Here is a 15662-nt window from a genome sequence, read left to right on the forward strand (position 1 = left end):
GGTACAAACTGACCACAACTGAAATTTTAGGAGTCACTCTAGCCAATATTTAAGAATGAACTGCAGCAAAGGTAAATGCCAGAGACCAGTTAGAATTCTGTTTCACTAGTTCTATAGAGAAAAGATGCTAGCTAAGGCTAGGGTGCTTGTCATGGCGATTGAGAGAAATAGACAAGTGTGAAATATATTTACACAAATGAGTAAACCAACATTATAGAGTGTTGACTTAATTTGTCAAGGGGATCTGGAACACTCACAGAAGAAATGACATAACTTTAATCTTAAGGTTGAGAAGAAATTTTCTTATAGCAATGTAGTTCAGCACTTAGATTCTATTGTTAAAATATGTAAATTATAAATGATTATTACCTTTTACGAGTGTTCCTTTCAGAATCTCTAACAAATGTCACATCATTAGTATTCTGATTTCTATGGTAGTGTCACTAAGTGCATTAGAACATAATAAATCCACATTTCCTAAAAATCATTTTATAATTTAGCTGCATCACTATTCCATATTAACTTCTTCCCCTAAACACCCACCCAAATCCAAGTATCTTAGTAAGAGTTTGAGACATTGTAAAACTTTCAAAAATGTTTTATTTATTCATCTGTCCAGGTTAAATCTCTGTATCTATTAGGCACACCAAATTCCTTCCTATTTTTATCTCATAGGCCTTATGACTAAATTAGTTTAAGTATTTTGGAGATAACTTTAGAGTCTAAAATACTTTAAATATTATTATCTTACTTCGAAAGGTAAAAGTACTTGGATTCGAAGGTTGTCTAGGTTGAAATTTTTAGACATAAAAGACATTAATGTGTTAGAATTTATAAAATCTAGTTTTTGCAATCACAAAAATTATATACACTTTTCATGTAATGAGAAATTATATCTAGTACATTGCAGCACTTATGATTATTTAACATATTTCTTGGGGCCACTAGAGGACTTTCTACTACCCAGTCATCCTTTAGCAAGCATTTAGTTCTTCTTTCGTAATTAATATTTTCATTTCCCTTTTGTATGCAGTGCCTGAAGGAAATTTTATCTGGAAAAATATTCTGCGTAGTGTTTTAGTACAGTACGATTTATTTAGTGATTCATGTTTGCTTTTTGTTTTGTATTAAACAAATCAAGCCAGGATGTTGGTTTTAAGTCCTTCCTTTAAAACTAGTGGTTATTCTATGGAGTCTGTGCCAGGTCAAAGAGAGTTCAGTAAGATATATCTCACGTAGGCATTGCCCTGTGCACCAGCTGCCCATGTTAAATCACTATGATAAGTAGGATGTGTACTTGTGCATTGCTAATTCTTATTTGGCCCAAATTTTATGTCATCTCATGGTCATTACAATTGTCCAATTACAGTTGATCAAATTGAATTATTGTTAATTAAGTGAGTCTGTTTCATAGTACAGAGGGCTAGTTGGGCATATTTATCTGTTTAACTGGTTGTCCTCAGATTTAGATGACCAAATGTCATGTTCAAAAGGAAAACTCTTTGTGGGGAGGGAAATACAGGAGACTAGAATTGCTTTTTGTGTACTAAAGTGAAATAATAATTTCAATGTTCTTATAATAGGCTTAAGAAAATTTGCTATGGTCTTAAAGATCTTTGAGAAAAGTAACATTAGGTATGTAATGTATGATATTTATTTACATACAAAGAAATGGCATACCGAAGTGATCAGAACAGAAATCCTCTGACCCTTATGAGTGGAGGAAATAGCTTATTGTGAATAACCCATACATAATAGGTTTAGGTCCATGTGAAGATTTATAGTATCTTGACTAGTGCCCAGACAGGAAATTTTTTGTCTTGTTGCAAGCTGCACACACCATTAGAAAATTGTGATGAATGCAAACTGACTGACATCTATGCAGATTGATTCTCATACTGGAGAGGCAAATGGGTGAGAACAGGACATGTGTTCCCTAAAAAAGCCAGTGGGCCTTTGAGCAATGATATCTGCCTGAAAAACTGAAGAAGCATCTATGCTTAGATAACATTGGAGAGAGCTAAACTTATCACTTCCTGACATTCTCATTTGGGAGCGATGGCATTACCATATCATATCAAGTCCTATTGTATAGCCATGTATCATGGTGACACCAGGCAGGTCCGAAGTTCTCATCAGCTCGATTTGACTCAAAACTTCTTCCAGACATTCTCTCCTTGATCCAAAATAAAGATACAGACAGGCAGACAGAGATAGAGAGAGAGAGAGAGAGAGAGAGAGAGAAATTCCTGCCTTTTTCTCATTGAGTACCATTTGGAGTCTATTTGCCTCAATTTTACTGGCTTTGGGTATTTACTTCTTTACTTCTTGATTTTATTTTCTTTTAATAGGAAAGATCGTTCATGTCACTATTATTTCTGCCCAACAGTTAAAGTATTAATATTTTTTTCACAAATTTTCTTAACAAGAACACCTCAAAACCATCACAATTAAACTTAAAGCAATAGTTCATATTTCTGGACCATTACAGAATTAAATATTGTTACACAAAGTTTTAATCAACTCCTTCATTCCTCTATTCTTTCCTTCCATTTATATATTCACCCAGCCACCTGTTCTTCCCTCCAAAAACTAGAAAAAGTCTTTAATACTGTTGTGTGTGGGACAGTAATGTGTTAGGTGCTTGGGGGAAAATGGTCAATAACATAGACCAGGGCCTGGCCTTTAAACTTGCATATGTGAGTCATTACTTTTCAACAAAGATATGTTTGAAACCTTCAGTGCCAGGCACAGTACTTTCAACAGCCTCTAGTGCAGAATTTGGAAAAGGATACTTTAGTGGAAATAAATGGAAGAGAAGATCCTTTCCTTCCCTTTCAGAATTTTTAAATTTAACAACAACTTATCCAAGGTTCCTTGTATTGAAATAAAGAACATGCTATGGTCCTGGCTCTTGCCAGCCCAGAAGAAATGAGGTCTGCACTACTCCAGAACCTGGTCAGTCCTCTGAGAAGGTAGCTTTGATGGCTCTTGACGATCAAGAGAGAAATTAATTATATCACCTTTGTTTGGTCTTGCCTAGCTGATGACTTGATTCCCAGTCAAACCAAAAATTATTTCCTTAGGACCGCATGATAAGGATAGATGTTTTGGCAATAGATATGGAAAGTTTCAAGCAGACCAAAAATTCTGTGTTACAATTAGCCTTTTTCTTTACTGAAAACCCTATGTATGGGTTCAGTAAGCAGTCTAAAACGTACAAACAATGATGTCCTCTTCAAAAGGCAATTGCTCTAAACTGCATAAATTCCACTCAAGTTTTCCAGTGACAGAAGTAGGAATTTATGTCTTTGGATACCAAAATACTATATGGCAGAGTCAAATGCATCTTTCACTTTAAAATTTAGACTCTCTGTGGCAAATGTATTTGTTGTGGTAAAGTATTGGAAAGAAAAGCCACAGAATAATTTGGGGTAAGGAAAAAATACTCTTATAAGACAGCCCATCAGTTTTAAACCTTGAAAATTGCCCCTTTTTTTATAAAAAGAATTAATACTGGCTCATAGTATAAATGTATATGTTTGGATTATGATATATAATCATGATTTAAAACAAATTAAGCTTCCAAATTGTAAAAGACTCTACTATCATGCTGTGAATTCAGTAATTTAAAAAAATGAATTATTATTCTTTGGAGTTAATATCAATGCTTTTATTTAGTTACCTCATGATTTGGTCTAGGTCTTGGCAAAGACAAATGATTCCTGTAAATGCTGAAAATTCCTTTATGGGTTAACTTTCCCATCATTTAAAACTGCTTATGCTAACAATGTTTTCGCTTAGACACATCCCTTCTGGAAAGAAGGGTCCTGCTAATGTGATAAGGAGTTCTCTTTCCTGAGGTTTGTGTTTTGTGCCGGGATCAGCAAGGAGAGGAAAAAGCCAGAATGCCAAATTGCAAAGAGTATTCTTTACTGTGGGGCTCCATCCAAAAAGGGTTTGTAACACAGTGTACAGTCTTGTAGCCCAGCTGTGTGGAGCATTGATTGCTTCTGCCTAGAGCAGGGAGACTGTCAAGTTGCTCTGTGAGTTGAGTCATCTATTGACAAAGAGCTACCAGCCCGCAGATAATGCTGTGCGGAGCTGCTCTCGCTGCTCCCACAGCTCCCACGATGCACTGCTTATAGCAGCTGTCAAAGACACTGAGGGATCCACGGGGGAAAAAAGACTTTTACAACTGCCTGGAAGAAAGGGGTGTGAGGGAGGAGACATTTCTGTGCAGAGCTGACCAAAGGAAAGGGTAGGCACCAGTGCAGTATGAATGCATACCTCACCAAGCAACACAGCTGCAGCCGGGGGTCCGATGGGATGGATGCCGGCAGGAGCGCGCCCACACTGATCAGGGATGCCCACTGCGCTTGTGGCTGGCAGAGGAACCCTCAGGGGCTCGGGTACAGTTCTCAGACCATGCCCTCCTCAGGACCTGGGGGCCCAGCCTCAAACAGGACCAAGCTGGTCACCTTGTGGGACAGTGTGCGGAAAAGCCCCCACAAGACGGGCACCAAGGGCAAAGGGACTTGTGGGGAGCATTGCGCCTGCCCACATGGCTGGTACAGCCCAGCACAGGTGAGCTTTTTCCTTGTAACTTTCCCTTGAGTATCGGAAGGAAGTGAGAGCAAGTTGTGTAAAGATGGAATGGTGTGGAAACTTTGCTGAGTCCTCCTTGCTGACTGGGAACGCCTGTTTAGAAAACGTTAGGTCAAGAAAACCTGTCGTTTTGACACGTGTTTGTGTGCTCATACCTCTGGCTGGCTTGTGAGAGTCTAGGGATGCTGCGGTCAGTTTCTTTCCGTGACTTCCTCCCAAGTTGGACTTCTCTAGTCCTCAGGTGATCTATGTTATTCTGTATCCCAATCTTTCAGCAGCCCTTTTACTTCTAATCATGGCTAACTTTTCTGTTCTGCTATGACTAGTTTTCTATTATTATTATTCATTTAAGGAATAGAGGAGAAAATTTATTTTAATTAAACACTTTTCATTTCTTTAAAAATAATACCTGTTTCTTCAGCTATAAAAAATAGTTGAAATATGCTATTCTCATTTTATTCTTATAATACTGTATGCCTCTTCAGCTTTGGAGGACCTTTGTTATTTACTAAACAATTAATTTTGCAAAAGAAAAAGGAATAAGTAGGAGCAAGATAGAGGATGATTACACTTAGAATAAAGTAAGAAAATATTCCACTTATTCATAGAGAAGCAATAAAGTTACTTATATTAAAAACGATAACTCTCTTTCACCTATAAGGGATTTCTGAAGCACATGTACAGATTTCTTTAATTTGATTCCTAGTTTGTTCTTGCCTCCAAACTACTAACATTTACCAGAAATGAAATTGGCTTATTTTATTCTGTCTCCATTCAAAAGGAGGAAAAACAACTTCCTGAAAATGCTGTAAAATATGAATATAGTGTACCTGTAATCACTCTCATAAATACAAAGCAATGACTGTCCTTAATTATTAATTGAGAGAAAGAGAAGCTGTGTTTGCAGAAAAAAAAAAAAACTTTCTCAGTTCCAATATGACTTTAGCAAAATTGAGAAAGGAATATTGATCATGAATAAAATGTTATGATCTGAGAGATGTAGAGAACATTTTCATTTTAATAATAGCTTTTAAAAAGTACTTCCAAGAATGCCGTCTATCACTGGCCCTTAATAATATAGTTACATATACATGAATATATTTATACATGACTTTTGATGCATCGACAGGCAAGTACAAGCTTTGCTTAGGGGTGAAGAGCATCTCAGCATCTTCATTTCAATTGGAAATATATTACCATTTTAGTATTAAACTTTTCAGCTTGAAATGAAGCATGGCATCTAGGAGTGCAGTTATTTTTTCAAAGTTAATGTGAATTCCAAAATAAACGGTCTTGACAGTTGCGAAGACCCTATATACTCTTTAACTTTCATTTAAATATCTTTAACCTCTTCTCTATACTGATTCTAGAGGATTATCAAAACTCATAAAGGATAGCAAGGCAAACTTACTCAATAGCATCTGACTTGGGTTTTTACATAGTATTAGAAAGGGCAGACTGGTTTAAAATATTGTTGCAATGATTTTTATCTAATATGTAATACTCTTTTCACTTCATGAATAATACTTTTCCAAACCAAAATACTTAAAACTATATTATAATAACCATACGAAACTCTAAAACTCTTGGTACATTTTTATCAAGTGAGGGGAACTTTTCCCTTCTTTGGTTTTTAACAGTCAGCCTCCTACTTGCTTGAATTTTATAGCCGTTTAATGCTTTGAAGGATTTAAATAGACTCTCTGTACTGATAATTAGAGATCTAGTGACATATGAGAAGGCAATGAATTGAGTCAGTCACCATCTCCCCTAACTCTTTTGCATATGTGTTCTATACATTTCCTCTTTTGTTCACATGTTCATTTTATTGACTGGGAAGAGTAGTGATCTCCTAATACGGAGCTATGATACTGTACTTTCCAGGGTGCACAATGTAATGACACTTCCCTCAGCTGACCTCCTACCTTTCCTTTCCTCTGTTGAGTAAACATGCTGTCTAGATTGATCACTCTTTCTTTGGTCCTTGCCTGTATCCTTAAAAATACATTATGTTGTATAATTTTTAACTTTCTCTTTACACACACACACACACACACACACACACACACACAGATTCTAATATATGTATTTAAATATTTCCATAATAACTAACTACTTGTATGTAATAACATACTTTCATGTATAAGTATGCGTATACATGCATATACATATGCACATATATAAATTAAAGTTCTATATTATTCCTGTTTCTTCACCTAGAAAATACTAATTTGTTCTGCCAAACAATGCTTCATTCTCTCTGTGTAAAATATTTTTCCAAATAAAATATATTTTCTCTACTTCTGATAGGTGTTCCAAAATACTGATATATACATATATATATATATGCATTCATTCATTCACATATAAATCTATAGCATCCACTAATATTGGAATTATGCATGTATGTGTAAGTACTGTACACCTATTTATACTATCACAAAAGCAAGTATGTGTTGTCTGTAGGCATATGTCTGTTAAACCTAGTCTGCTTTTAGAAATTTGCGATACAATTTTTCTACCTTAATTAACTGGAAGTATCCTGTGACATATTATAAAACTGTGGATGGAGGCGAATTATAGTAAACACTGGAATCCATGATAAAACAGAAGGGTAGTGTAGGTTTTAAAAGAGCCCAGGGACCCACATGTGGAACAGAACGTGCCTGAGGGTTGTTTAACGTCTGGGAGCTGGGATCTTGCCCTCAGAGATATTTGTTGTATTACGTGGATATCAGCAGTGTGATTTCCGGCTGCTATAATAGAGGGCCATGGTAGTGACTGAGTTCCTCCCAAGGCTCTTTGATACACTTTCATTATTTGGGTTGCTGTGTACTTACAGGACTCTGTCATTCCGTTGTTCCTTGACAGGTCTAAAAACAGCTTTTATCTCTTCTCAAATAAGTTTCATTTCATTTAAACCTTTAGAATTAATATAATCATAATAATAGGTAAGAAGATGTAAAATTACAGTGCTCAGAAGTGAGTTTTGGAACGTACATGCAGGATAAAAGTAGGCCTGAGAAAGAAACATGGCCATCATTGCTTATGTGGCTTCTCTCCACAGGTGCAGACTAATTAAGGGAGACAGCACAGAGCAGTGTGGCTCAGAGGCCAGAGTTCTGTGCATTTGCTCTTCATTCATTCTTTCTTCCCTTATTTATTCAATTATCACATACTGAGTGCTTACTATGTACCACTCCATCAGGTCCTATGACTATAAAGTGAAGTAGGTATCACCCGTACGCTATGGAGTTCACAGCCTACAGTGATATATAACACTTGATAAACAGATCATCTTTTATACACAATTATATCATGGTACAACTTGGACTGAAACGAGTTCTGGGAGTGTTGAGGATGACATAGTAAATGTATATTCACAGAGGATGCAGAGGGACCACAGAGGAGTAAGAGAGCAAGAGCCTTTTTTTTTTCCTTTAGAAAAGATACTGTATATTTTTTAAGCCTAGATTTTCTGTTTTATAAAACAGGAATAAAAATAATACCCACTTTATAGTGTTGGGATGAGAGATGCTCAATATTTTCATGGAAAGCATTTAGCATTGTGCTTTCATGTCATGGGAACTCAATAAATATTTGTGGAATAAATGAATGAATAGTAAGTTCACAGTAAAAATTGGCTATTATTAACCCATTCATTATCTCTGATGGAATGGGAAGAGAAGGTATATCCGTGAGGGCTTCCTGGAGGTGGTGATACTTGAACTAAATTGGACTGACTGTCTTGAAAAACTTTGTGTGTATTACATGGACAAGAAAAGTTTTTTGAGCAGGAATAATAGATACAAAACAAACAAAGAAACAAACACATAGCACCCTGGTGCCTGTGTGGAACTGCACAGGGTCCTAAATGCCTAGCACATTGGTCCCTGAGGGCAGATTCATCAGGCGTATGCCCTGGAGAGGCAGTGGTGCCTGGTCACAGAGATGGGCCTTGAGATCTCCACTGAGCATGTAGCATGGAGTCACTGCCACCTCTGCCACTCTCCAGAGGTGAGCCTTAATGGTCAAGAAAACCTGGATTTCAGTTTCTGTTTCTAAAATAACTGGTTTTCTCTATATGAACACCAAAATCTCTTCAAGTATTAATATTCTGTGATAGTGTCAACTGACACCCACTAATTGATAGAAAAAAAGATTTATACTTTAGAGCCAGACACTCCTAAATATGAACTTACTAGCTTTGTGTGACCTCATTTGTTTCACCTCTCTAAGCCTCATTTTTTCTCTATTTAAAACCTGGGATAATAAAGTCATGTTGCAGAGAAAAGTAACAGGAATTGAAAGTATTTCTTATAAAGATCCCAGCATGGCACTTAGAGCACAATTATTCTGTAAAAGTTATTTATTATTACTAGGGATAGCAGAATTTTGTTTTTTTTTTCACCAAAGAAATTAACATACAGCCAGTTGATCATCAGTATTATGTTCTTTGATTAGAATTTTTAGTTTGCTCACTGCCTTGTTTGATGTCTTCCTTATAATGATGAAGGTTAAGCTAGGCAAGTGTCCAGAAACATTTGGCATCATACCGTATGATGCTGATGTTGGGGTGACATTTTGTCCTTCAGGGTTCTCAGAGGTTTACAACTGTGCACACTTTAAAAATGGGAAATAGAATTGTATTGATCAAGTAGCATTCCCATGTACTTGTATTCAGTGGTAAGGGGATATTCGAGGGTTTTTCCAGCAACATCCTGAGAAAATAACTGCATTCGAAGTATTTAGCCAAACTCTGTAAATCTCTAACAGTCCCTTTGCAGCAACTTCAGAAACAGCAGTTAGTAGCAACTTGAGTGCCGAGGACTTTTAGTGGAAGGAGAGAGTTGCCTTAGGCTGAAATCGCAAGCTCAGTGTATGCCCAGACAGAAAAGCAGAAGCTTGTTTTAACTCCCTGCCTCCTTTAACTGATTTATTCCAGAATGAGATCTCCTTTCCATAGAAAGGAAATTCTTTCATAGAAGAATAAGACATTATAGTCTCCGGAAAATGCCAGCTATCTCTGAGAAATGGAAATAAGAAACGTAAGAGAGCAAGTGAAATTTACAAAGGGAACTAAGGTTCTGAGCATTCTTGTGGTGGGCCAGAAAGCCACTTGGTCAACGATCACGGCACCATATTGCTCGATACTGACATCAGCAGCGCATTCTCCCAAGGGCAGGACAAGGAGAAGGAAACACAGAGGGCAGGAAAGGAAAGAGAAAAGGTGACTTAATATTTATTGAGTGCTTAAAACTCTCACAATGCATAAGGTACTGTGCGAAGGGCTTTTACATTAGCCATTTTTAAAATCCTCTCCAGAGCATTAACATGGTATTGTAATCCCCATTTTGCAGATGTACAAATCAAGGCTAGGAGTCACTTGCTTACAGTCACAAACTGATAAGGGAAGAACTGGTTTCAAATGTAGGGATTTATGACTCCCTCATTCTTTCTACCACATCCTACAAAAAAAGGTCTATTTGAAGTACCCTGGAAGGAAGAATATCCCTCACAAGAATACTCATAAAGGATTGGAGTGTTTTATACGATTGAGAGGACTGGCAGCCCCTTGCAAAATCCTAGATTTTCCCTAATTTTACTTCATTTTCTGGTCCTAGGGACCCTGAGTGAGTTGGGCCCCTGAATATCCTTTTCCTTTCTCATCAAAGTTAAGAACTGTGCTGAGCTGAAGCAGTTGAAGTTGATTCCCACAGCACTAAGACCAAAATTAGGTATTTGTTCTTAGATAAACCTCATAGTCTGGGTTTCTGGCAAGTTGGATTCAACTTTGCAACATTTATGGTAAGAAATTGAGAACCATGTACTATAACCTTATAATATAAATACAAAAGAAAAGTTTATGGAGACATTATCCATCTTCAGTCCAAGAGAATCATCACGTGTTGCTATTTGTGAATGTCAGACCCAGGTTTGGTCTACCTATTTATCATGCCAAGGATCAGAATCTTTCTTCAGTATCTCACCTTCATTTTCCATTTTTTTCCTTTTTCTGACATTGTTTGATCTGTTACCTGGTTTTATTCTCCTCTGTGTTTTGTTGACCTTCATCCATTCTTGTAATTTCCCAAAGTTACCAAAATGTTTTATAATTGTATCAGAACTAAAAGAGGAAACTCGGTGTTCATCAAGTACATTTTCCAAAGGAGGTACTGAAGTTTACAAAAGTTGAGAGACTTGTTTGAGGTCATTCTGTATGTGGCAGGATTGGACCATGTCTTTGAACTCAGAGTTGAGTTTTCTTTTTACTAGTCCTAGTTGCTTGCCCTAGCTTAGCCCATCTGTACTAAGGTTCATAAAGAGTGGTTGTTTGTTGATAATGCACTAATAGACATTGAATAAAAGGGAACATATACCTCCTCTTTACATATTTATATATTCCATGAGTGAGAGAGACAGATAGTGAGAGAACCTAGAACCCATGGAACCCAAAACCTTCCATGGGGGTCAATCTTGCAGAGCCTTGTGCTTTACCACTGCACCACCATCCAGCCCCTGTTGTGCACAGTTTAATAGTCTGCTGGATACTTATGAAAAAATAATTACGAAGTTTATAATTATCTAAGCCTAAAATCGGTTTTACAAACAAAGAGAAAGTATTTTTTGCAAGTATTTAATAGTCATTAAAATTTTCTAGGACTGACTCCTTTTACTCCTCTATGTAAAAAAAGGTACCACTGTACTTTATTCCATTAGAAATTTTATCAGGAATTGTTCCCCATTTTGGAAGATTTCAACTTCCCAAATGTACTCCTGGTATTAGTATTACTGATACAGCTATATCAGTCTACATTTGTAGATTTCATCTGAAAGTTTGTAATCAAAGAAATTTGAAGTTCCTTTTGATAATTCTAGAACCAAATTATTTACTTGTTTTTAAGTTTTATTTTTAATTGAGAAATGACTGTATATAGTTATAGGGTTAAAATGTGTTTCAATACATATATACATTGCGGAATGACAAAATCAAGCTGCTTAATATATCCATCGTCTCAAATATCATTTATTTGTGGTTAGAACATTTAAAATCCATTCTTTTAGCTATTTTAAAATACATGAGGGCACTTCAAAAAGTTCATGAAAATTAATGTACAAGGTTATTTTTGGTGCAAAAAAATCGTGACATTCATGCATAGCCTTCCCATAACATACATTTCCCATGAACTTCTGAAGACTCCCCTCATACAATACATTGTCATTAAATATAATCACCAGTGGACAGGGAAGGGGATATATTAGTCAAAGGATATCAAATATTTTAAATTGGTAGAAACATGAAATGCAAGGATCTCATCAAATGTCATTAATAAACCTGTTTTTCAAATCTTCTACTTGCTTGCCATTTAATTTTTAAAATTTGTAGGGACCAGCAGTTGGCATAATGGCTATGTTGCTGGATTCCCATGTAGTCTGAGTCCCAGACTCCATGGCTTAAATTCACGCTGGGCACGGGTGCGTGCATGCCCAAGATCCTGAGAGGAGAATGGAGGAGAAGGGATTGCAGTGTGGCCATCCCCCCTGCGGGGGTGATTTCTCACTTTCTATCTCTCTGTTTCTCTCTGTCTTTCTGGTGAGCACACGCGCCCTATAGCAGAAACCTCTCCAAAAAAATGTGTATAGTATAGTGAACTTATGTTGTGATCATTACTTGACATTTGTTTTAGACTTTTGTGTCATTTTCAATATTTCTCTGACTGTCCCAAAGATTATATATACCCAAGTTTCCTATAAACCCTTAGGCTGCTGGATTTATTTCCTATTTATAATTCTCCACTTTATATGAAGGAGTAAACTTTTGAAGCCCCAGAACTTAAATTTATACCTCTACATCAGAGGGAAGTCCAAGTAGGGAATGATATATACATGATAGTTAGATAGACAGACAGACTGATAGAGAAAAGGTAACTTCCTCACTGGCATACCCTATATATAAAATCGGGAATTATTTTGACTCTAAACTTAAAGACCCAGATTATTTGTAAGAATAATCGTTTTACTTTCTCTGCTTCATCTAACTGCAATTTTCCTTGGTAGATTGTCTGTATTTCAACTAAAGTTATTTCCTTTGATGTCTTATACAAATCATCTGTTACTATTTATTCTAACACTGATTTTTAATCTAGGATCTCTCATATGTCTGCTTTTCATTTTCCCATGCTTCTGACAAGAAGTGGCGTCCAGTCTCTTTAACCCATTTATAGCCAGATTTATTCATTGTATGTATATTCAAGCACTTGACTACTTTGTTATATCATCAGGTATAGTTAGGCCTACAGATTGTTGTATTGAAAGCGTGTTATTTTAATACTATTTTTTCCTTATTCTTTTACTCCAGTTAAGGCACTATATTTAGAAAATTATGTGTAGATGGTTGTATTACCTATGACTTTCATTTCAGATGGAGAAGGGAAGATATTATAAAAATATTTATTATAAAAAAGAAAGTCTGCATTTGATAGAATTGAACCACTGATTTAGATATTTGATATTGTCATGAATACTATTATGTGTGTGTCTAGCTAGCCTTCCAACTGTATTAGGAAACAGCAAGATCAGCCTATAGATCACCTCCCGCCTGCTACCTGATTTTGAATATAGCCTGTAAACTAAAAATAGTTTTTCTATTTTTTAATAGTTGATGAAATTCAAAAGAATATTTCAGACATGGAAATTATGTAAACTTTTAATTATATATAAGTAAATTTTGTTTGACTGCAGCCATTCTCATTTGCTTACAAATTGTTTCCACCTGTTTTTGTGCCGTCATGATAGAGTCAAGAAGTTGTAGTAAGGACTGCAAGGCTAGAAAGTCTTAAAGTATTTATTATTTATTACTGCCCCTTTACAAAAAAGCACCAACCTCTCCCTAGACCATCAGCTTTCCATTTCCTGCTAATGGAATGTCCCTGTCTGCCTAACAAGCCTATCTATTTTTTAAAAGATCTAGTTCAAGCACATCTTTCATTTTTTTCAGTCCATTTTAGCTCACAAAACCTCTAGTTAACATGGCATCCTGCACAATTACAGTGTTACTTTGCATTGTGGCTAGTTGTTTCCTTCTTAGTCTCCCTGGTGAGACTCCTTGTATCCTTAGCATAGAACATAACTCATGGTAGCCTCCTTGCCTAATCACCTCTTTGTGACAGTTCTTACTGTATATTTGGACAGACTTCTCCATTGTGTTCATGTCTATGGGAAGGAGGGATGCCTTTATGTCTAGTAGGATAACTTGCACAATTTATTAGTTTGTATCACAGGTGTAGATAAGTATCTATAATTACAGATAAATACCCATACATATCTCCAGTGTCTGCTCCACTAAGCTAGATTCTGCTGGAGAACAACCTGTGCTGATTTGTCCTTGTTTCCCCAGTGCCCAGCAACACTGTGTCAATAGTGTCCTTGATTTGTAAATGAATATTTATACAGGGTCTCATTTGTAAATTACTTAATTAGCTTTTAATCTCATTTATTATTAATTATGCAAGTGTATTAAGATTAAGTGTGACATCTTCCATCCCTATAGCATCTCTATTTAATAGAAAGCATATTGTCAAGAAAAAAAAAAAAGCAGAAAAAGAAATTGTTTATAGATGATTTTATTGTTTGGTTTATTTGTTTTGGTTTTAGTTTGGCTCAAAATATTTTTCTATTCAGTAGTGCTAATAAAATACTAGAATCACTGTTCAGAATTAAGTTCTGCATTCAAGTAGGTCATGCTGTTTTTAGGTTTTTGCCATAGGGCACATTCACTCCCCAGAGAGAGATAGAGACTGTCAGAGGGAATATGAAAAATCACCTCCCCAGGGGGGATCTTCACACCACAGTCACTTCTCTTCCTTTACCCTCTTGGGATTTTGGGTGCACACACACATACACATGCATGGCGTGATTTTCAAGTCACCAGGTCGAGAACTCAAGCTGTGATTGGCCATGTGACTACTTAACTACTGCTTCACCTCCCAGTCCCAGGTCATGCTGTTTTAATGATGGATATGGTACTGTATTTCGAGAGGACAGTCAGGAAGGAGCAGTCTTATTTTCCACAGCTTCATGGTCCCACATAGGAGCCACTTAATCTCTGGAAGTTTGAAATAATACCATGAAATATTATTTTATAATTAGTTTCTGTGTACCATGTTGCATACTAAATTACCTGTTCTCCCCATCATTTTAATAGTTGACACTGCTACATTAAAATACTACCATTGGAGCCAGATGGTGACACAGCAGTAAAACATGATACCCTCTCAGACTGACCTATATGCAAAGGTTCCAGGTTCACATCTGGTAACCTGCCTGTATACACAAGGCATGTGTGTGCCTATGATTTGGGCCTATCTGAGACTGAGTATGGATTATGGTGTCAAAACCCTATTGAGGGTTCTTTTCATTCTCTTTCTCTGCCTCTCTTGTTCATGAAAAAAAGAAAGAAAACTTAAGAGAAAATTCATGATTGAACACATTTACACTTTATTTTGATAGGCCATGCTATTTAGTAAGTAGGCAACATTGATGGTTATAGTTATGATTGTTACAGTTATTCATGACATTCATCCTTCAAAACCCATTTCTATTTTTTTTTCATTTTAGCAATAAGTAATATTAACTGAAAATCTCAAATAATCTGAGTTGTTCTAAAGAATTATTTATTTAATTTTATTTATGCATTCATTTAATTAATTCATTTGTTTTAATTTGACCAGAAAGACAGAGAGGGAGAGAGAGTGAGAGAGGAAAGTAGGAAAGCAAGCTACCAGGTCCGAGACTCGAACCATGGTCGGCCATGAGGGAGTCCAGCACCCTTATCCACCACACCACCTGCTGGCCCCAATCTGAGATATTTTTTAAAGCCTCACCCATTTCATTAACAGATGCATTATTTTTCTCATACCCATCCTCCACCACCCACTCTACCAACCACTTTCCTCCCTTACAGTCTCTAGCATTCACACCTATCTTCTCTACCATCTCATCTTCATTTCTCTCAAACTCTGTCATAAAGTCCAGACACTTAATACAAATTGAGT

General features: G+C 36.3%; 1 protein-coding gene across 9 annotated transcripts in view; it reads left to right on the forward strand.

The window, feature by feature from the left end:
* The window catches only part of DLG2 (discs large MAGUK scaffold protein 2), a 1612020-nt gene that overhangs the window by 803756 nt on the left and 792602 nt on the right, over nt 1-15662 (forward strand). For 4 of the 9 annotated variants that reach the window (XM_006144951.1, XM_006144954.1, XM_006144958.1 and 1 more), the window contains exon 1: nt 4093-4587. The exons of the other annotated variants lie outside the window; for them this stretch is intronic. In XM_006144951.1, the coding sequence (XP_006145013.1) occupies nt 4279-4587 (309 nt within the window). In that variant the 5' untranslated portion in view covers nt 4093-4278. Of the gene's footprint in view, nt 1-4092; nt 4588-15662 lie in introns of those variants that run through there. 9 annotated transcript variants of the gene reach the window in all.

The sequence above is a fragment of the Tupaia chinensis genome, unplaced genomic scaffold (genome assembly GCF_000334495.1).
Source record: "Tupaia chinensis unplaced genomic scaffold, TupChi_1.0 Scaffold000139_1, whole genome shotgun sequence".
Classification (NCBI taxonomy): Eukaryota; Metazoa; Chordata; class Mammalia; order Scandentia; family Tupaiidae; genus Tupaia; species Tupaia belangeri.